This window comes from Lissotriton vulgaris, chromosome 5, assembly GCF_964263255.1.
Source record: "Lissotriton vulgaris chromosome 5, aLisVul1.2, whole genome shotgun sequence".
NCBI classification, from domain to species: domain Eukaryota; kingdom Metazoa; phylum Chordata; class Amphibia; order Caudata; family Salamandridae; genus Lissotriton; species Lissotriton vulgaris.
Window position 1 is genome coordinate 1,488,841,506 of NC_141693.1, and position 23,483 is coordinate 1,488,864,988.

Consider the following 23,483-nt stretch of genomic DNA (forward strand, 5'->3'; position numbering starts at 1 on the left):
ATAAGCCGGCCTTCAATTTCATTGGTAAAAAAGAAAGGAAAGAAAATTGAGCATGAAAAAGTACAAATGTAATCAAATGTTGATGGGCTTGAATCTGGGGAACATGGTGGTGAACCAAAACAAAACACATTAGCATATTGAAAGTGGAAGGTATTGCAACTACCAGCTTTCTTCATCTATGCCTCTGCTTAGGGGGTTGAATACTCTTTGAGGTAACTGAGCCTTGGGTGGTTAACCAACATCTTTAGATGGATGTGGATGGCAGCCATGATTCTTCCGCCATCTCTAGACAAATGTTGTCCCCTATCCCATCTCTAGATCGATTATAATAGCAGCCCTGTTTCTGCCCTGTTGGGAGAGGGATGTCCTCTGCATGGTAAACGGACATGAACTCCGGCCCTGAGTGCCTGACTGCATGTTCAATTGCTATCCTGACTTTTATTTTTCCCATTAGGCTAACCCTGTGCAGAGGCCAAGGCTTGTCCCTCACAATGTGAGGCCCAGAACCTCCTCTGTGACCTAGAGGGGCACAGCAAGAAAGGCCTCATACAATTCAGTAGACTACTATCTCTGACTTGGGTGTACACACAAAGTGGTGGTGGCAGCGTACTGAGTTTGGTGAATTTGTAGTATGACCAGGTGTTTTTTTCTGTGTCTGTGATACTGCGGTCTACCATGTAGAGTTCTACAGGTCTATGAAAGCAAGCACCTGGTGGTATTTTGAGTCCATGTGTATGTGTTGCACATGTGTCTTACATCCATGTTAATAGGACTCTGTATGCTGTGTGAGTCTTAGAGCAGGACCTGGTGGGGACCATTTTGGATGCCCTGGCTTTGGCGTGGCACTCGATGGCGGACAAGGATAGCTTCCCCAAAAAGTGGGAGTGTGTTGCCTATATTCCTGTTGCTTTAGGTTGGAGAGCCAGACACTGGAATGAAGAGGGCGGAGACAGGACTCACCTGGAAAATTCCATGAAGTTCTTTTTGGCAAAGGACTGCTGATTAAATCTCCCTGAGCACTGGCATTTGGTAAATGGTTGAGTGTGGGGTGGAGCTGTAGTTTCTTTTGTTCATGGTGGGGAAGTTTCTAGGCATGACCTGCACTTTTGTCTGTGTCTAGTTACTGCTCCCGGAATGCTGAGTGCAGTGAACTCACTTGTGCTCATGTCTGAGGTACTCGTGCTTGGAGGCAGCCCCATTGCCAGCTGCTCTGAAAGCCATCACTTTCTGCAATGGCTTTGTCTGGAAAGCAGCCAGGAAATGACATTTGGAAGAGATCCAACCCAAACTAGTTCTGAAACCTTAGACAGATTCACATAGACTGTATGGAAAATATATATAAAAATCACACCCAAGCCACCCCACTTTTTTCTATTGATCAAGGAAGAAAGTGTTCTGCAGGGTACTCGAAGAGCTGCTGTGTACTCACGGCTAGGTTCTGCCAGACTGACAATCTCCCATAGGTGAGGGGACATCACCGAAGTGTGCACTTTCTGCTGGAAGAGCTGAGTACCTGCCTAAAGCGCCTTGAAGCCTGCCTGCTGAGGAAGGGAAGCACTGTGCCTGGGCCTGCAGGATCACAGACTCCAAGAGGAGAGATGCAGCATATTCTCAGCCTGTGGAGAACCCAGAGGAAGCTGAGAAAGAGAGCAAGCCAGGAGGGGCCCATGATGAAAGGGGCTCCACTGGCCTTTATGCATATTACCCGAGTGAACTGCACCATAACAATTCCTGTCGTGCCTGGCAGCCCATCACAGGCTTAAGATATTGGTACTCCCACATCTGGTAGAGAAAAAAAAGCTGTACGCCGTCGAAGCAAGAACCCAAGATTGGCCTGGATTCTAACATTATCTTGAAGAAACTCAGCCAATAGGCTGCAACAGCTACATCTGTTCACCAGTCTGCACCAGTCCTGAGAACTACCGCTGCCGAAGATGAATGTGACAGCGCAGACCTGCCATCGGGTCTGTTCTGAAAACCCTGACTCGAAGGATGCTCCTGTAGCCCCCACAAAGATAGTGCCCTTCTCCTTACCTTCACACTCGGTAAATAGGTAGCTGCTATATGTACTGTTCATTCCTACAGATGCTAACTGCAAACCCTGGATTGTAAGAAACATGCTGGATCGGATCTGGTGAACACGTTGAAAAATTCCTAGCAGGGGCGGCCTTAGGCATGTGCAAGCTGTGCACCTGCACAGGGCCACCAAACCCCAGGGGCCACCACGCCAATATATATCCTTAATATAATAATCCTCTGAGGATGGATACATATTTGCGTGGCGGCAACTGGCAGGGATATGGCGGCCTCCTGCTCTGTTCCACTTCCAAACACCCTGACCCCCCCTCTTCACTGGCCTCTGCGCTCCGCCCGGACCCCCTCTTCCGGGGCCCCCTACCTACGCTCCCTGCCCAGGGCCACCATGAGCCTAGAGCCACCCCAGACATGTATGCTCCCTCTGAAACTGACAGGAAGTGAAGTGCCAAGTACTGGGAAAAAGGAGTTCAAATGAAACTGAGTGAATGCCTGTAAAGCAGTCTTGTTGTTGACATGGTGTCATGACGGAAAAGATGGTGTGACTTTCTGATCCTTGCTTCCCAACTGGATGAGTGGTTTGCTGAAGGGAAAAAGGCCATCTCTACTCTTCCTGAGAATCCTTTGGAACTCGAAGAACCTGTTTTAGATTTACACTCACAGTAACTTTTTTAGTTCACGGAGTCAACACCATCAGTTTTCGAGCTTTTAAATTATCAGAAGCTAAAGTTTGTTTACATTTCTTGGAGTTTTCAAGGGCACTTATCCTTTACTGGTTTAAAAATATTTTTTCCAGTATGTGTGTGGAGTACTATGCATGAGGAGTTAGTAAAAAGGGCTTCATTGGTTTTGAATTTCTAAAAAACAACAAAATAAATTTATATTAGACTATATGAAGAAGTCGTTTCTGCTTATACTAAACGTGATATTTTCTTGTACTTGTCATCTGAAATATTCAAGAGAAAAATAACCAAGAATTTAGTTTAATAAATGAAGATGTGTCAATGGTATAGAGAAAAGATACTAGCTTTCCTATATATCATATCATGGGTGATTCTTATATATTGTCCTCCTCTTCTCCCTGGAGGTGCAGTAGAACAGGCACTATTTCTCTTACCCACTATTTTTCGCTTAATCCCATTCCCCTTTTCCCCAAATCCTCTTGAGCCTTCTTTTTAAATTGGGGCTGGAAGAACTTGGGAGGATGGGGTGAGAATTAGGTTTGTTGACCATGGCGCCCCTGTGGCGGAATTAAGGTTCACCATTTGAATTGTGAAAGGAAGGGCCAATACCACAAGGGTGGGAGATCATACTGCGCCCACCATACACCCTAACATGCAATGCAACCAAGAGCAGGTAAGTGAAGGGCTTAGTCTGTAACAGAAACTGATGTGCGTGGGCAAGTCTGCTGCACCCCCTCAGACTTATTAATCAAGTGTTGAAAAAACACTGAACTGAGTTGCTCCACTAATGAATGAGACTGCTTTGAGTTATCTGCACCTGTGCTTAGTATTTGCCTACTCTGTTTAGCTTTGGACCAGTAGGAAATGGAACTCAACCATAGCAGGAAAGAGAGGGTGGACATTAGGGAGAAGGGGGTGTGGCTCTACACTGTTAGATGCAACAGACTATAACCCTGCATTTCACACTCATCGTGTTGTGTAGTATTTCGTTGTGGTATGTATTCTTTTTCCATCAAAGGCAGGCAGTGGGCTGCATATTTCTTTATTGTGTCCATTGGTTGATTGTTGAGTTCTGAGCTCTTGTCCCTAACACTACCTCCCTGAGAAGTCTGTGGCTTCTCGTCTTTGCTACCCTGAGAGTCCTGTGCAGAAAGGGTTTTACTTGGCCTTGAATGAAGAGCCATTGCAGGACAAACTCCAGGACACTGTTGGCAAATTACCTCAACCGAAACATCTGGAGGAATGTTTGCCCTGCGCCTCCTCCCCTCATAAGCATATCCCTTGTCGAGACAGATTATGATAGCACCTATTTGTTTCTGCCTCTTCTCTAGACAGATGTTAATGACAGTCATACTTCTGCCCCCATCTCAGAGAGATGTTGACGGCACCTGTGTTTCTACTCCATGTCTAGACAGGTGTTAACAACAACAGGTGTTGATGGCAGCCATGATTCTTTACCAACTACTGTTTTTGTTCAGTTTCTCACAGCCGCTACGACTCTTCCAAGTCTGACACATACGTGGAGAATGGAACTGGCTTTGCCATCCACTATGGATCCGGCACCGTGAAGGGATTCCTGAGCCAGGACGTGGTGATGGTAGGTGGTACAAGCACAAGATGCCCCCTTGGTCATATGGATTCAAAGTAACAAACAGCAGGTTATCATTGACTCCGCAGACTGGAGAATCAAACATACTAGCTGAATAATTCTGTTCTTTCATTGTAACAACAAAGGAACTTCTTTAAATGTTGGCAGACAGAATGTGCCGGATAAAACATAGGATATCCCAGCTGCCTTACTATAAGTGCCATAGGCTATAATGCTCCTGCAACAGGGTGTACAGTACATCGACCACATTTGTGATGGTGTATCCCATCCGCCAGACTCTAAATAAGGCCCATACAGCTAGATTCATGAAGCATTTTTGCGGGCGCGAACGGTGCGAATCGCAGAATTCGGCCGTTTGCACCCGCAAAAATGGCATTTGAAATTCATCATTGGGTCATGTACTCGCAATTTGAGAAATCGGAAAAAATTGTGATTTCTCAAATTGCAATCGCATTTAAGGAATCTCAATTTGAGATTCCTTAAATGCTATTCATGACCCAATAAAAAATTGCGAATTCGCTATTTTTTCCCGCTATTTACCGTGAAGTCAGACTTCGTGGTAAATAGCGAAAACTGAGAAAAATGCACTTTTGTGCATTTTTCTCAGTTGTATGTTACACACAATCATGTCCTTTGGACATGTGTGTGCGCAACATGAGTCTAATTTACATTTCAGGGGTGCTACAGAGTGTCCTGTGGACACCCCTAGCACCCTTGAAATCGCATCCTTATTTGCCATTAGAAAATTGCTATTCGCAAATAAGGAATAACTCCCCATTCATTCCTATGGGCCTTCAGGCCCATAGGAATGAATGGGGAGTTATTCCTTATTTGCGATTAGCAATTTGCTAATTGCAAATAAGGAATGCATAGGAATCGCAATATATTTGGCGATTCATGCATGAATCGCGTTTTGCGAGTCTGTAATAGCGATTCCTTATTATTCGCTATTACAGACTCGCAAAACATGCCGATGATGAATCGGGCTGTTAGTATCTTAGGCACACAGACACCAATGGTAAATGACAGTATCTTTCGAGCTGCTTCATCCTCTTGTCACAAAGGAGACTGCTGCCGATATTGAATTGTGCGGTGCCAGCATGTGATAGGCAGGCATGGTCAAGTTTACATTTGTCTTCAGCCAGTGAAGGACAGAAACAGAAGGCGACCTGGGTCTCTTGCCCATGCCTAGTTTCAAGTCTATTTCAAAATAACAAGAATTCAAGAATTAATTCATGTTTTCATAAACAAGATAGTGTAAACACACATCATGTGGGACTATGAATGAAGAAGGAAGCAAACACAAGCAGAATGCAGGTATATGTGGAGTGGGGTAAACATCTTTCACCTCATGCGATTTCTTGTCTGGGACCTACTCAATTGAAAAGTGTGAAGGACGACTTTACATTTGGAAAATTCAATTCATCATCCCAATTTTTGTCATATAAAGCTCACACATACTTTCTAAACAGAAAGCACTGCCAACGCCAATAGGTCTGGCTTTGTTGCATACACTAGCTCATGCAAACAGCAGTTATGCATGGTTGTTTTTTCATATTTGTGTTTGCATGAGTTAGGCCATTAAAGCCGGACCTATTGGCTTTGTCAATGATTAGTTGCTTTGGCAGGTATGAGCCCTGATCTGGTAATGGATAAGCTATAAAATAATTGAATACTTTCCAAGAGTTATGAAATGCATGCCCCAAGTTCGTCAGAAGCATTACCTCCAGCATGTTCACTCAGCTCATCCATTCAAATGGAAAACGTTACGTGCCCCAAGGCACCAAGAGACCTACAAAATGCCACTCCTTACCCTCAAAATGGCTTCAGATAAAGTCAAATGTAGTTAATTCCTGAACCTTAAGCCAAACACCACCTCAAGTTTCACAGTCTTTTCGGTCCCCACCATCTATCACTATGTCCTCGTCTGCACTTTCAACCAAGAACTTCCCATTTACTTACACTCAAAAATTCTAAATATCAGATCCAAACTTACCGCCCTTCTCTCAGTAGCCCTGCCACCCCCTTTATTCGCAATCACCAGTGTTGCCCCCTATGGAGCCCTCTTCCAGTCTCTGTACTGCGGTCTTTCCCATAAGGAAGTCAGCCAATCCGTCCCCCACCCCTTTTTCCCCCTAAATTGTGAAATGTCTTCTCCAGCACACTCTCCTCACTATGCCATTTATGCCACCACTCACTACTAAATGGAGTACTCCCCTTGCGTCATGCCAGAGGTCCTACCTCTCCTGAAAGAAATGTTTGCCCGAACTACTGCCCGGTCTACCTGATCCCTTTCTTGTCAGAAGTGCCCTGAGTTCAGCAGGATCTCCAGCTGCCTATCCTCAGATCCCCTCACAGACTCACTCCAGTTGGCTGCGGGATGTTCAATCGACGCAGCCCTCACTCATGTTTACAACTTTACCAACTCTGCACCACACCCACAAGCACCAATCCTCCGCTGTCCTCAGTGCCGAATTAAACCCTGTGGAGGCCCCTTGGCAGTCGACATTTCTGTGCCCCCTTGCTAATTATCTCCTAATACGTTTTTAATTTTACCAAACAATAATTTTAATAAACCAATTTTTTTACACAAAACTAAACATTCACACTTATTAATGTTATTAAAAATATATATATTTCTGTTTCTTTGATTCATTTTTTTCTATCTTTTGGAAACAATTTAAGAAAGTTTGATTGTAATTTTCTTTCAAGATCAAATCAATATTATTTGAATCCGGTGTCGCGGGGCCCCTAAAAGGATCATGGCCCATAAGCCGGTGCCTATTTTGCCTGTTTGGTCTGTCCTCCTCACTATTCCTGACCTTGACTGTGATTCCATTGATCACTCAGTCCTGCTCAATATGCTTGCAGAGACCCCCTTGGTTGGTGGAGATTTGTGGATTTAAGTCTCATCTTTAACCAGCTAGTGAGACAGCCAACCCACAGCCGCTGAAAAACTACGAGGACTCGGGCTGGGGCTAGGTCAGTCACCTGTCAGGTTCCTGGCATGTCACTTACATAACGAGTATAAGGGCCTTTTGCAGAACAGACAGTATAACACCACGTGTTCCTTTTCCCTGTTCTCAGGTGGCTGGGATTCCCGTCATACAGGTCTTCGCTGAAGCGACGGCGCTGCCAGCGTTCCCCTTCATCTTTGCCCGCTTCGATGGGGTGCTGGGCATGGGGTACCCCGGGCAGGCCATTGATGGCATCACCCCGGTCTTCGATCGCATCCTGTCCGAGCACGTGCTGAAGGAGGAGGTTTTCTCAGTCTACTACAGCAGGTAAGTGCCGCCAGGAGGAACGGACTCCTTGTCTCTGTGTCTGATCGGAAACTTGAGAGGGCCGCTCTGTGCTGACTACCTGCCCTGCCAGGACATAGGACTCCTGTCTAACACACACAGTGGCTAAGACAGCTCAGATAGTGCGTCTATTCGCTGGGTTCCATTCTGCTTTGTGTTGCTGATGTATTCTCATTCGAAGCGGTTGTTTCCAGGGGCCGGACTGGCCATAGCGGACACCGGGCAATCCCCCGGTACGCCGCACGGGTGGGGGCGGGTTTTGGGCCCATGGGAGCTGTTTTTGTTACAGGGCTGTTTTTGCAGCAATCGACCCTGTTCCAAAATCCGCCGAAAACCGGCCCCGGCAAAGAGCACAGCGGCACCACACCAGGAGAGGGGGAGAGGGGGGGGCGGCTGAGCACTTTGCCAGGGCCGGTTGTGGTTCCCAGTCCGGCCTTAGCTTGTTTCACTCTAATTAGGACATAACAGCCTTGAAACATTACAATTGTTAAGTTAAGGAAGTAAAAATAGTGACTAAATGAATGAGGGTTACCATTCACAAAGGAATTGCCCTTCGCCAGTTCAGCTTTGTGTAGGTTCCTGTGTGCTCCAAAACAGACTCTTCACTAAATTATTAACACACACATTTTTTGATCATTGTACAGTGAAAGCATTGTATCTTGCTTCACTAATAAACACACAACATATAGATCATAGCTAGAAGCTGTGCACAGCAGCAGTGCATGCTTCTCTCACAAGCAGCACAGGTACAGCATGGGCAGTACAGGTGCATATAGCCCTCCCACATGAATAGGTATTGCACAGCCGCAGCAGAGCAAGCTCCCCTTATACACCTAACAAGTACTGCCTGGGCTACAGCAGCGCATGTAAACATCACACAGAGATCTTAATTAGCACTTCAGCAGTGCAAACGTCTCTCTCACACACACAACAGGTACAGCGTGAGCAGCAGCAGTGCATGTACCCTTCACACAGAGATTTGTGCTAGCACTTCAGCAACAGCAGTGCAGGCTTCTCTTTCGCACACACAACCGGCACAGCGTGAGCAGCGGCAGTGCATGTAACCCTCACACAGAGATCTGCAGTAGCACTGTAGTAACAGCAGTGCAGGCTTCTCTCTCACACACACAACTGGCACAGCGTGTGCAGCAGCAATGCAGTAACCCTCACACAGAGATTTGCATTAATATTGATGCAGTGCAGAGATCACCCTCAGACACACAACAGGTACAGCGTGTGCAGCAGCAGTGCATGTAACCCTCACACAGAGATTTGTGCTAGTACTGCAGCAACAGCAGTGCAGGCTTCTCTTTCACACACACAACCGGCACAGCGTGAGCAGCAGCAGTGCATGTAACCCTCACACAGAGATTTGCTTTACCACTGCCCGAGCAGGTTTCTATCTCTCCCACACACCACAGGTACAGCGTGTGCAGCAGCAGTGCATGCAACCCTCACAGAGATTTGCATTAGCACGGCAACAGTGCAGGCATCTCCCTCACACTCACAACAGGGACAGTGTGTGCAGCAGCAGTGCATGTAACCCTCACAAAGAGATTTGCATTTATACTGAGGCAGTGCAGAGATCTCCCTCACACTCACAACAGGTACAGTGTGTGCAGCAACAGTGCATGTAACCCTCACACAGAGATTTGCATTAGCACAGCAGCAGTGCAGGCATCTCCCTCACACTCACAACAGGTACAGCGTGTGCAGCAGCAGTGCATGTAACCCTCACACAGAGATTTGCATTAGCACGGCAGCAGTGCAGGCATCTCCCCCACACACACTATAGGTACAGTGTGTGCAGCAGCACTGCTTGTAACCCTCACACAGAGATTTGCATTAGCACTGCAGCAGGGCAGGCTTCTCCCTCACACTCACAACAGGTACAGCGTGTGCAGCAGCAGTGCATGTAACCCTCACACAGAGATTTGCATTAGCACGGCAGCAGTGCAGGCATCTCCCCCACACACACTATAGGTACAGTGTGTGCAGCAGCAGTGCTTGTAACCCTCACAGAGATTTGCATTAGCGCTGCAGCAGTGCAGGCTTCTCCCTCACACTCACCACAGGTACAGTGCGTGCAGCCGCAGTGCTTGTAAGCCTCACAGAGATTTGCATTAGCGCTGCAGCCGAGCAGGTTTCTCCCTCACACTCACAACAGGTACAGCGTGTGCAGCCGCAGTGCTTGTAAGCCTCACAGAGATTTGCATTAGCGCTGCAGCCGAGCAGGTTTCTCCCTCACACTCACAACAGGTACAGCGTGTGCAGCCGCAGTGCTTGTAAGCCTCACAGAGATTTGCATTAGCACGGCAACAGTGCAGGCATCTCCCTCACACTCACAACAGGGACAGTGTGTGCAGCAGCAGTGCATGTAACCCTCACACAGAGATTTGCATTTATACTGAGGCAGTGCAGAGATCTCCCTCACACTCACAACAGGTACAGTGTGTGCAGCAACAGTGCATGTAACCCTCACACAGAGATTTGCATTAGCACAGCAGCAGTGCAGGCATCTCCCTCACACTCACAACAGGTACAGCGTGTGCAGCAGCAGTGCATGTAACCCTCACACAGAGATTTGCATTAGCACGGCAGCAGTGCAGGCATCTCCCCCACACACACTATAGGTACAGTGTGTGCAGCAGCAGTGCTTGTAACCCTCACACAGAGATTTGCATTAGCACTGCAGCAGTGCAGGCTTCTCCCTCACACTCACAACAGGTACAGCGTGTGCAGCAGCAGTGCATGTAACCCTCACACAGAGATTTGCATTAGCACGGCAGCAGTGCAGGCATCTCCCCCACACACACTATAGGTACAGTGTGTGCAGCAGCAGTGCTTGTAACCCTCACAGAGATTTGCATTAGCGCTGCAGCAGTGCAGGCTTCTCCCTCACACTCACCACAGGTACAGTGTGTGCAGCCGCAGTGCTTGTAAGCCTCACAGAGATTTGCATTAGCGCTGCAGCCGAGCAGGTTTCTCCCTCACACTCACAACAGGTACAGCGTGTGCAGCCGCAGTGCTTGTAAGCCTCACAGAGATTTGCATTAGCGCTGCAGCCGAGCAGGTTTCTCCCTCACACTCACCACAGGTACAGTGTGTGCAGCCGCAGTGCTTGTAAGCCTCACAGAGATTTGCATTAGCGCTGCAGCCGAGCAGGTTTCTCCCTCACACTCACAACAGGTACAGCGTGTGCAGCCGCAGTGCTTGTAAGCCTCACAGAGATTTGCATTAGCGCTGCAGCCGAGCAGGTTTCTCCCTCACACTCACCACAGGTACAGTGTGTGCAGCCGCAGTGCTTGTAAGCCTCACAGAGATTTGCATTAGCGCTGCAGCCGAGCAGGTTTCTCCCTCACACTCACCACAGGTACAGTGTGTGCAGCCGCAGTGCTTGTAAGCCTCACAGAGATTTGCATTAGCGCTGCAGCCGCGCAGGTTTCTCCCTCACACTCACCACAGGTACAGTGTGTGCAGCCGCAGTGCTTGTAAGCCTCACAGAGATTTGCATTAGCGCTGCAGCCGAGCAGGTTTCTCCCTCACACTCACCACAGGTACAGTGTGTGCAGCCGCAGTGCTTGTAAGCCTCACAGAGATTTGCATTAGCGCTGCAGCCGAGCAGGTTTCTCCCTCACACTCACCACAGGTACAGTGTGTGCAGCAGCACTGCTTGTAACCCTCACACAGAGATTTGCATTAGCACTGCAGCAGTGCAGGCTTCTCCCTCACACTCACAACAGGTACAGCGTGTGCAGCAGCAGTGCATGTAACCCTCACACAGAGATTTGCATTAGCACGGCAGCAGTGCAGGCATCTCCCCCACACACACTATAGGTACAGTGTGTGCAGCAGCAGTGCTTGTAACCCTCACAGAGATTTGCATTAGCGCTGCAGCAGTGCAGGCTTCTCCCTCACACTCACCACAGGTACAGTGTGTGCAGCCGCAGTGCTTGTAAGCCTCACAGAGATTTGCATTAGCGCTGCAGCCGAGCAGGTTTCTCCCTCACACTCACAACAGGTACAGCGTGTGCAGCCGCAGTGCTTGTAAGCCTCACAGAGATTTGCATTAGCGCTGCAGCCGAGCAGGTTTCTCCCTCACACTCACAACAGGTACAGCGTGTGCAGCCGCAGTGCTTGTAAGCCTCACAGAGATTTGCATTAGCACGGCAACAGTGCAGGCATCTCCCTCACACTCACAACAGGGACAGTGTGTGCAGCAGCAGTGCATGTAACCCTCACACAGAGATTTGCATTTATACTGAGGCAGTGCAGAGATCTCCCTCACACTCACAACAGGTACAGTGTGTGCAGCAACAGTGCATGTAACCCTCACACAGAGATTTGCATTAGCACAGCAGCAGTGCAGGCATCTCCCTCACACTCACAACAGGTACAGCGTGTGCAGCAGCAGTGCATGTAACCCTCACACAGAGATTTGCATTAGCACGGCAGCAGTGCAGGCATCTCCCCCACACACACTATAGGTACAGTGTGTGCAGCAGCAGTGCTTGTAACCCTCACACAGAGATTTGCATTAGCACTGCAGCAGTGCAGGCTTCTCCCTCACACTCACAACAGGTACAGCGTGTGCAGCAGCAGTGCATGTAACCCTCACACAGAGATTTGCATTAGCACGGCAGCAGTGCAGGCATCTCCCCCACACACACTATAGGTACAGTGTGTGCAGCAGCAGTGCTTGTAACCCTCACAGAGATTTGCATTAGCGCTGCAGCAGTGCAGGCTTCTCCCTCACACTCACCACAGGTACAGTGTGTGCAGCCGCAGTGCTTGTAAGCCTCACAGAGATTTGCATTAGCGCTGCAGCCGAGCAGGTTTCTCCCTCACACTCACCACAGGTACAGTGTGTGCAGCCGCAGTGCTTGTAAGCCTCACAGAGATTTGCATTAGCGCTGCAGCCGAGCAGGTTTCTCCCTCACACTCACAACAGGTACAGCGTGTGCAGCCGCAGTGCTTGTAAGCCTCACAGAGATTTGCATTAGCGCTGCAGCCGAGCAGGTTTCTCCCTCACACTCACCACAGGTACAGTGTGTGCAGCCGCAGTGCTTGTAAGCCTCACAGAGATTTGCATTAGCGCTGCAGCCGAGCAGGTTTCTCCCTCACACTCACCACAGGTACAGTGTGTGCAGCCGCAGTGCTTGTAAGCCTCACAGAGATTTGCATTAGCGCTGCAGCCGAGCAGGTTTCTCCCTCACACTCACCACAGGTACAGTGTGTGCAGCCGCAGTGCTTGTAAGCCTCACAGAGATTTGCATTAGCGCTGCAGCCGAGCAGGTTTCTCTCTCTCACACATGCAGCAAGTACAGCACGGCAGCAGCAGTGGATCTTTCCCTTGAAGGTACCAGCCATACAGCCTGACCTCACACACACAACAGGTAGAACATGTACAGTGGCAGTGAATAAGACCCCCACAGAAGAATAGGTACAACACAGCAGCACCATTGCAGCCTCCCTTCACACACAGATTACAGCATGGGATGTAGCATTGCATCTGCCCCTCATATGAAGAATACTTACTGCTCAGCAGCAATGCATTTTGGCTTCACACACAAGGGGTACAGCAAGGGCTGCTGGGATGCATTGTTTCCTCACACCCAGAAGCAGCATAACACTGGCAGCAGCATGCAACCAAAAGGAGCAGCACTGACAAGAGCAGTGCTAGTCACACACACACAAAAAGGTACAACACAGACAGTGATAGTTCAACTGTATCTCATACACCCAACTGGGACAATACAGCAGGAGCACCAGCCTAACTTTCACTCTCTCCCAAAACAAGTATAGCACTAGTAGCAGGCGTAGTGATGATGCAGGATGTGGGTGGTGTAGGGAGCAGTAGTTTGTATTGGATGTAGGTTGCAGGCTGTGGCCTGAGGTAGAGGTGTATATGGTGTAGGGGCATACGTGGCGTAGAAACCTCTGCTATAGGTAGTTTTATAGGTGGTGGCTGAATGTGTTGATGGTATTACCGTGTAGATTTTATGAAGTGTACATGGTGTGAAGACAGTTGTGTACATCCAGTGTGCAGATAGTGAAAAGAGGCTTTCTGCTCAGAAGAAGAGCTACAATGTAGTTAATCCTCTGCCTGCACCGCAAATGCTGATGCGTGGGGATACCGTGTGCTAAGCGGCACAGGATAGGCTGCAGGACGCCTCCCGAGGCCAGGAATGGTCCCTTCAGGCAGTGGAGGTTCCCTAAAGGGCACTTGTGTCTGCAGAGTGGGATGAGCAGCTCTTAGGGGTCAAAGAGAGGAACTGAGGGCAGTAAAGGTGTTTTGAAGAGTTCTGAAGATTTCAGTGGAGGGGCTCTGAGGGCTGGTAGGTCACATCTGATTACCAGCTAAGGGCTCTAAGATCTGGTAGAGTACCGCTGAGTACTAGTATATCTGTTCTTTGACTTTAGGAATGAGTGGCAGATGACTATCAAAAGGACCCCGAGGACCTGCAAGGCTTTTCGAGGGCTGATTGAAGGTTTTTGAAGGTCACTGGTGGGACTTTAGGAGCCAGTAGTTGAGGACTCGTTCGTTTGGCTGAGGGTCTGTGAGTGCCAGCTGAGGGGATGTCGTGGCGGCGGTTTAGAGTTGTAGAGTGGTGGAAGTGTTGCTTGCAGTGTAGAGTATAGGCTAATATATTCCTAGTAGGTAGTGTTGATCAGTGTAGGTGGTTTTGTAGGGTGTCGATTGTGGCTTATTAATGGAGCTGGTATATACGTAGTGTGCATGATTTAAATGATTTAGGAAGATTTGATGTAGGGTGAGGTGGAAAATCCAAGTAGTCGTACAAGTGGTTGTGTAGGATATAGGAGAAATAGGTTGTTGTATGTGGTAACCATGGTGGTGTAAATGTGGGTGGTGTTATAGAGGCAAGGGATGGGCTACAAGTACTGAGCTTTCTTGTGGTGAAGGTTTATGGTGGTGGGGTACACAGAAGGTGAAATAAGAGGTTGTCTTGTGTAATGAGAGATTATGTGTATGATTAAAGCATGAGTGTTGTCTGAGGTGGGTGATGTGAATGTGCTGTAAGGTGTAAATTGCTGGTGGTGTCATAGGTGTAACACACTGGTAGTGAAGGTGCACAGGTGGTGGTGTGGAAGCAAGGGGTCAGTGGTGATGCTTGTCAGTAATGTAGGCATACAGTGGTAGTGCTGCAGGACACAGGCTCTTGGGGAGGTGTGTTGATGTACAGAGTGCTGTAACAAGTGGGGTTGCAATTTATGTGGTAGTGTAGGTGTAAGGGGGTGGAGTAAGTATTGGTATGCATCTAGTCCTCTCCATAAACCCTCCCAATAAGTTCAGTCAAACATGTGAGTCAATCTCGATCCCTTAAAGCGTGTATGACATGCTAACACCAATATGCACTAATGCACGTCAACGTTTTGGGTGGACCCCAATACCAGAGGGTTGCTGCAAGAGAGGAGCATGGGCAGCACTGTTTGTGAAAGTAAGCATTGGAAGAGCCAGAGTACTCAGGTCAGGGGTGAGTTGCAGTGGGAGATCTGTCTGATCGGTTCAATGCTAGAACAGCAGCAGTATGTTCAGACAAGATTGATGTTTACTGGCAAACATGCGTGTGGGTCTCAGTCCTGAGCTCCCAGGGCTCCGTAGGTCAGGGCTGAGGTGCACTGGTGGTGCTGGATGTGGGACGGTGACATAACCACCCAGAGGCACGTTACTGAGGGCAGAGTCTGCCCCATTCCCAGCCTTTCATTTCCTTAGCCTGAGCCTCAAAGGCTGTTGGGACGTCAACCGGGGAGTAAGGGTGATTCACAGTATATCTGCATCCTTCTTGAATGCCATAACCTGGAGCTGCTTCCGGTGGTACTGGGGTTGTTTAAAGCTAGCCCTGCTGGTCCAAAGCTCTGCCTTAGGGAAGTGAAAGGGAGCTCCTCTGCCAGGTGCTGTCCACCAGAGGACTAGCCTTCTGACTTTTCTTTTTTCCTCCCTTGCTAGGGGGCGTGTTGTTCTGCAGCACCAATAATTGTATGGGACACGACTATCTTAGATGTCGTTTTCCACTCATTGGGTTTGGGTTACAAAGGGCTGGCATTGCAGAGGCTACTGTCTCTGTTCAATCCAGGCTGGTCCAAAGGACATCAGATTCTGTACAAGGTTCCATTATACAAGAATCCTTTTTTTGTGGAAATTGGCCATGTCCATATGCCAGCGTTGCTCTCAGTGTTACTTCAGAGAGGAGCTTTCTGCATAAGGGTTTCTGGTGTCCCCTTTGAGAGACAGGTGTCCTCTTCAGTCCGCACACACACAAACATGCACACAGAGGGTCCTTGCATTCAGTTTCAGGATTTTCCAAAAGATCACAGATCAGATTATGCCACTCATTAGTTCATGAGAGTGCAAGCCTCCAAAGAGACTCATGTGCCTGAGAAAGCTGTCTTGCCACCCTCGTAACTCGGGATAATACTATTTCATAGTTTAATGGCACTCAGCTGGCTCTGGAAGATCGACTTGGCTATGCCTGGATTAAAATTTGCAACATTCAGATCCCAGGAGCAGTGAGCAGTGATCATACATCTAACCGTGTCCTCTTGTGTGTCACCATCCCTGGTAGGAATGTATGTCTGAGTTTCAGGGCGTGGCTTCCATTAGTGCAGCAGATGTTGTGGCACTGGGGCACAGAGGCCTGAGGGGCCTTCTGAACCATGATTATTGTTGCTCAAACAGCAGCCAGGGGCCTCGTTTCCTCGCACTAAGGACCATGACACACTGGCTACGCCACTGCTGAGCTCGCATCCATCTTGGCACCAACCAAAGTGAATCGAGGACTTTCCGTGTACATGAGTGAGTGGGAATCTGCCTGGGATCCCATCCGCCCACTCTCTCCAAATCCTACCCCTCCTCTCTGGTGTGTCACCCGTAATCTGTATGAGATCTTGGGTTCTAATAGGATAGAATTGTGACGTCTTTCTTCATTTGAACAGCCTAGATGCTGCAGATCAGCATTCAAGTGCACTAAGGAGGTCGAGTGTGCAATATAGGTGGGTGAGCCCTTAAAAGCTCCTGCCTGGTTCAAGCCACATGCCCGACTCCAGCTCACAGACCATCGAGCCTAGCATGATCCGAGCTCAGCCCCCCCCCTGAAACAAGAAACACAAACACTGACGCATTGTCTAGGCATCTTTCCCAAAAGACAACGCACCTGAAAGGTTGTTTTTTAAATTGTAACTGTTTGTTGGTTTTCACAAGCAGCAAAAAACAGCATTGTGTTCACGCCCGGCTCCAAGAATTTTTATTTGGGTGGGCCAAGGGTGCATTTGGGTGGGCCACTGCAGGCTTGATTTGTCGCATATATGTCTAGGCAGGCCTGCTTCAGGGCCCTCCTTTATCTCTCCTTAGTCTTACCACGCCGAGTAAAAGTCACTCTTTTCCAAATCTCTTTTTAATGTTATCACTCTCAAAAAGTGTTTTTCCACGTAATGTTCCTTTGATGGGAAGAGGAGGTTTCTGAGGTGGGAGTTTCAGGCAAGTGACCCTCCTCCGGCTCCCTCTGTGCGAGCCTTCAGGGAGAATTCCTCTTCATTACTACCTCCATCTGACCACGGACTCTGCAATGCACTCCCTTACAGGCTTGATTAGCCACTATTCCTCTCCAGTGCATCTTATCTCACAGATGACCTTGGGCCCCAGCCCCATATCAGGCACCATTTGGCTCCACTTTCATTTTTCCAGGTAAAAACATTAGTAACATCACCTTCATACTTAAAACATTGAATATAGCAGTAAATATGATGAACACAAACTTTAAAGTATGTTCCACAGTAGCCCTTATTGCCCGACTGCTAATTAAATAAACAAAAACAGAAAGGCTATGACAGGGCCGGCTTCAGCGCTGATGCAAAAGTCTTTTTAGGCGCAGCACCAATAACCTCTTTCTCCGTAAATACCTTTACTACCACCTTCCATCAGTGCCCCTCATCCCTCTATGGCCCCCCTATTGACCTCTTCCTCGGATTCCCTCACTGTCACACGCCACAAGTGCCCCTCATCTCCCCATAGCCCCTCCACCTTATGACCTCCTCCTCGGATTCCCTCACTACTACCCTCCACCAGTGCCCCTCATCTCTCTGTAGCCCCTCCCCCTTATGACCTCCTCCTCAGACTCCCTCACTACCACCCTCCACCAGTGCCCCTCATCTCTCCACAGCCCCCCCTATTGACCTCCACATTGGATTCCCTCACTGCCACCTTCCACCAGTGTCCCTCACCTCTCTGTAGCCCCTCCCCCTCATGACCTCCTCCTCAGACTCCCTCACTACCACCCTCCATCAGTGCCCCTCATCTCTCCCTAGCTCCTCCCTCCACCCCATGACCTCTTCCTTGGATTTCCCTCGCTACCACCCTCCATCAGTGCCCCTCATCTCTCCCTAGCTCCTCCCTCCACCCATGACTTCTTCCTTGGATTCCCTCACTGCCACCCTCCAACAGCGCCCCTCATCGCTCCATAGCCCATCCCACTACCTCCGCCTCGGATTCCCTCACTGCCACCCTCCACCATCGCCCCTCATCTTTATGTAGCCCGTCTCTCATATGCATTTCATTTGTTGTATATTGCTACTTATATCAGTGTATTGTGTGTCAGTACTTTACACCATGCACACATTATACAGAGACAATGAATCATACAGTATGTAAATGAGTCTACAGGGAATGTCACATAAGCCAATAGGATTCCAAGGTGTAGGAATCACATGTCATCCATACTGGTGGGCGGGATATTTTAAGAGGGTTTGGTCTGGAGAAACACATCCTTAGGATTTAAAGAGTATTCCATGGGGTCATCTTTACTGATAAAAATGTATATCTGCTCAAACTTACACAAAACAAAACATGTGAAGTTCTAACTATACCATTCATGTTTGTATGCAGCTCTCTGGTGACAGTTCATTGGTCACAGTCCTATGTTAGGATTGTAACTTCTGAACTGCAAGCAACACAAGGATCTCTGTGACAAAGGCAGAACCCACTGAACTTTGCACATAAAATACAGTTTATCTGCATTTAAAAACTACTAGCAGACAAATGATTGCTCTCGAGCAGGATCATTAATCACCAGCGTTAACTGGGCATTTTGTATCGTCTTATTGTTGTCCTGCATCGGCCATGATAATGATAAAAACTGTTTAAATGAAGCGCACCGAAAGTATGTGCCCTGCTAGACCTGTGCAGATTTCAAAAAGAAAAACAAATAATAACACATTCTCTTACCTACTCCATTAGTCAAACTTTGTGTCACAGCCTGATGTGATAAGTCGCTGATGGGGTCAGGAAAGGTGATTAGGAATAAACAAACTTCTTTTCTCCTGCGCTGCTTATCAACATTGTCAAAGAAGGGATTTGTCGTTTCGCCATGCTGAGATGAAGGGGTGAAAAAATAAACAAAGCCATGTTAACATGTACATGGTCTTTAAAGACCTGTTAAGTACTTGGGTGCGGCTGCGATAATCTCTAAAACTGTCTCTGTGTGCGTAAGCCCGGGAAGCTGTCTCGCCCGGGCTGACACACACAACCTGTGCGTTGCACGCCTGCCTTCAAGCCCTCACTGCAAGGGCCAAAGCTCCTGTTTGGGTGGGCCAGGCTCATGTTTGGGTGGGCCTGGCCCACCCGACCCACCCGCTAGAAACGGGCCGGATTGTGTTACAACTCTAAAAACACCAACACAAACGCACTGCGGCAGGAGGATGTGGCGTTACGGCCAGAGCTGGCGACTTTCGGCCAGAGGAACCAGGTTCAATTCTACACTTCGCTCAACATCCGGTGATTCTGGGCAAATCACTTAATCTCCCCGTGCCTACCAAAAATGAATGTGTTCTTGTGGAACATAACTGGTGCTCATGTGAAGTGCTCCAATACCTTTGGGTCGAGTTCGCACTATATAAAACTGCACAAAAGAAATGTTGGTTTTCACAGGCTGTGAAAAGCAGCATTGGGAAAAATCTCTAAAAACATCAACACAAACATACTGCCTTTTAGCATGTCTATTTAAAAGACAGTGCACCCATGTTTGTGTTTTTTAACCCCTCCCCTGCTGGTGACGGAACGACTCCGTCATCAACCGCGGTCGCGCTGTGCTGATGACGGAGCGGTTCCGTCACAGCCCGCTCGGCACGCCTGCGCGGATTCCGCGCCTGCGCTGAGCGTTTTATTGAGCGGGCCGTGATGGAACCGCTCCGTCATGAGCACAGCGCAACCGCGGCTGATGATGGAGTGGTTCCGGCACCAACATGGGTGCGTTGCGTGGCCCCCCCCCCACCCCCAGTTAAAGTTGTAACAGAATGTTGGGTTTCACAGCCACATCATCATGGACCCCCAGCCCAACGCCCCAGAAGTAGGGCTGTGTTAATTACATTTCAATCAGCTTGCACCACTGCCTTCTAGCACATCAGCCCAGCAACACGCAGACCAGTGGTTCATTTTTAAAAAAAGAAGTGCCGGGGCTCTTCTCAGGAGGCAGCTTCTGCCAGCCTATTTCTCCTGTTAGCGCCGTCTAAAACAAAACCATGAAAGTGGATAGAGTATGTGGCATAATGGCCAAAGCTGTCGACTTCAGAGCTGGCGAACCAGGTTTGAGTCTCGCCATTGGCTCAACATCCTATAATTCTGGGCAAAGCACTTAATCTCCCGGTAAATGAATGGTGCTCTTGAAAAGCGCCGGTGCTAATGATTAAGTGTCTGTGCTGAACACTGGAGACCACTTGCTCAAATTAAGCACAGCGGCAGACAATTTACTGGCTCACGCACCCCCTCCAGACCAATGCCCCAGAGGGAGAGTTGGAGGGGAAGGGCTGTGGTAATTACTTTATAACAAGACTGGCCTGCTCATTCTTCATTTTTTGCAGGGCAGGAACCTGTGATTACATTTTCATGGTTCCCATGCAGAATTTTTTTTCTGGGCTTGGCTTCTACTTGGGCACTTTGAGCCAAGCCGGACCCCTGACTTGCCTCGTCCCATTAATTCTTCGGTTTGCCCACCTCTAGTGAGTAGGACAATGCAACAGCAGAGGAGTGTACACCATTCGAGAGACTGAGAGTGTAAGACTACAATGCAACAGCAGAGGGTGCTATTGGTCTGGCGTTAAGGGCATGGGAGAGCGAGTGTGTAATGCTGCTGTTCACAGCCTGTGAAAACCAACATTCTGTTACATTAAAATAGCATTTGCAATGCAATCGGTCTCGCATTTGTAAAAGTTAGAGCTTTTGGCGTTGATAATGGCAATGTTTAGAACATACCTGTATGAAATCCAGGGTGTAATTATAGGTAAAAACTGGGATCCGATTATTTAATGTCGGGTTCTACTCCTGCTGGAAGTACATGGATTAGTTTGAGGTACCTCAGACCCAGCGTTACCTGTGCTAATTTGCATGCACCTGCACCCATTGAATATAGAGCCTACCGGATAGTGTAGGTTGTTCAGTTACTAAGGTTCTAGCATGTGTCTAAACTCAACCAGGATAAAAGCTATTCGAAATGGAATAAACCAAGGTCATGAAGGTAACAGGGACAGCTCCTCCGCTAAGGAGGAGGAGCGTCGCCGCACTGCTCTCAGAGCAGTGAAAAAAGGGAAAATCAAATGATAATAACACGGTTATTATAATTTTCTTTTTCTTAGCTACGGGGCTGGGTTGGAGCGGGGCTGGGGTAACAGGGGGAGGAGTGGTGGGCACACTTTAAGTGTGCATGACAGTTTGGCTGGCCGTCTTGAGCCGGCCAAAGAGTCATGCGCACTGTACATGTTCCCCACCAGGCTGTAATGCACAACCTTGTGAGGAGCATGCACAGGCTCATAGTCCCTTTTCTGAGTGCAGAACCACGGAGCTCAGACCAATCATAACGCTGCATTGCTGCATTGTGATTGGCTTAGGGGAACCTGTGTGCTTCCTTCTTCCGTTCCAGGACTTGTCGGAAGGGAAGCAGAGGAGAGACGCAGGCAGCCGAAGAGGTAAGTGTTTTCTTTTATAGTTTATTTTTTTCACCCCGCTACCCCCGTTCCCTGCCAGCCACCACTGGAAGGTAACACACTGTGATGGAAGTGGCCATATAGCTGCTATAGTATGTATGGGACGGATGCACTAGTAGTGCGCATTCTTTTAACCCGGTGTGACTGCATGCATTTCTATCCCAATTATATTTAAAGACGACTTAATTTGGAAAACATATGCCATGTCTAAAAAGATGCCCGAGATAATGAGGCATTGTAGTGGTTTAAAAGATGGATGAGCTTGACCTCGGATTTCAAAAACATTCCAGTAGAAGAGCTCATGCACTGAATTTAAATGAGCTTCGTTGGTTGAGTGTTCACGAGAATCACAGTGAAAGCATGCTACCAACTACGGTGAATGTGTGAGTGCCGGGACATTACAGATCAGGTGTACGGTAGGGTGATCTTGCATGAACATTCAACGTACCCTACACCTGTAAGTCCTAATGCGGGCCATTCATGAGTCCATCTGTAGATATTTGAGAATGGAAATGGACGCTGAGAGATTGCTAAATACCAGCCGGCCCATGCTGGTTCATTTGATTGGAAATGAGGCTTGGTTCTGGGATGGACGAACACCATCTCACCTTGTAACATAGCTGGGAAGTGTAGCCATGACTCCCTTATCCTTGAGGTGCCCACGAAAAAACTAATTGCAATGATAAAAAGTAGTAAACAGTCATTTTTAAAGTTGAAGTGATGCATGGCGCGCTGCAAAAATAAACAGATAATGTTTCACAAGTTGAAAACGGCGACCTGCACAGAAGAAAAGAAAGGCGCACGGCCACCATTGTTAAATTTATAGCACGTCATAGTGTGCTGCAAAAATAAACACGTACTGTTTTACAAGTTACATACGGCGAGCCGCGGAGAAGAAAAGGAAACGCGTGGCCTCCATTGTTAAAGTTATAGAGTTGCATGGCACGCTACAATAAAAAACACAAGCAGCAACAGGTGGGGATGGCACACCGGGGTGACTTTCAAAGGATGCTAGGGTTATGGGGGGTGCATGGGGAGCGGCAGGGGGCGATTAAGTGAGAAAAGCACAGCTCAGTGAAATGGGCACCAACACACAAGCCTGAGGCAGACCCCAAAGAAATAATAGTGCACAGAAGGAAGCTAAATTAGAAAAAGTGTAAGACCACATGTAGCAGGGGTAGTCTGATGGGAAGGTCTGGTACACCAAAAGGTGGGACTAATTAAGCATGCTGATCAAACAATAGCATGCATTTATGAAAGGCTCAAAAAGGAACAAATGGAACAGATGGGAGGTGCTTCAAGCCACAGTCTAGATTACAGCATGCTTAGCAGAGCAGTACATGCACTGCCCAGACTCGCCCTAAAAACATCAAAATTACTGCACTATCTTTTAGATAGACATGCTAAATGGAATTGCATGTGTGTTTTGGAGTTTTAGCCCAATGCTGCCTTTCGTAGCCTGTGAAAACCGAAATTTATTTTTTTCTTTCTTTTTTGCAATTTATATAACCAGGCCCGGACTGGCCATAGCGGGCACCGGGCAATCCCCTGGTGCGGCTCAAGGGCGCAAAATCGGCCCTGCAACAAAATCGGCCAAAAACCGGCCCTAGCAAAGCGCTCGGCGGCACCTCCACCCCCCCACGAGTGGGGAGGGGGTGGGGCGGGCGAGCACTTTGCCCGGGCCGGTTTCTGTTCCCAGTCCGGCCCTGTATATAACGCCAAAACGACTGGACGATATAGGGGCACTTTACATGAGCACCACTAGCATTACACATGACGGATTTATTTTTTTAAATCTCCTTGATTAAGTGATTTGCCCAGAATCACGGGATGTTGACCAACACCGAGACTCAAACCTGGTTCCTC

General features: G+C 48.3%; 1 protein-coding gene across 1 annotated transcript in view; it reads left to right on the forward strand.

Annotated features, from left to right (window-relative positions):
* The window catches only part of REN (renin), a 92,283-nt gene that overhangs the window by 23,785 nt on the left and 45,015 nt on the right, over positions 1-23,483 (forward strand). The window contains exons 4-5 of the mRNA XM_086923473.1: positions 4,196-4,314; positions 7,414-7,610. Coding sequence (XP_086779599.1) covers positions 4,196-4,314; positions 7,414-7,610 — 316 coding nt within the window. The remainder of the gene's footprint in view (positions 1-4,195; positions 4,315-7,413; positions 7,611-23,483) is intronic.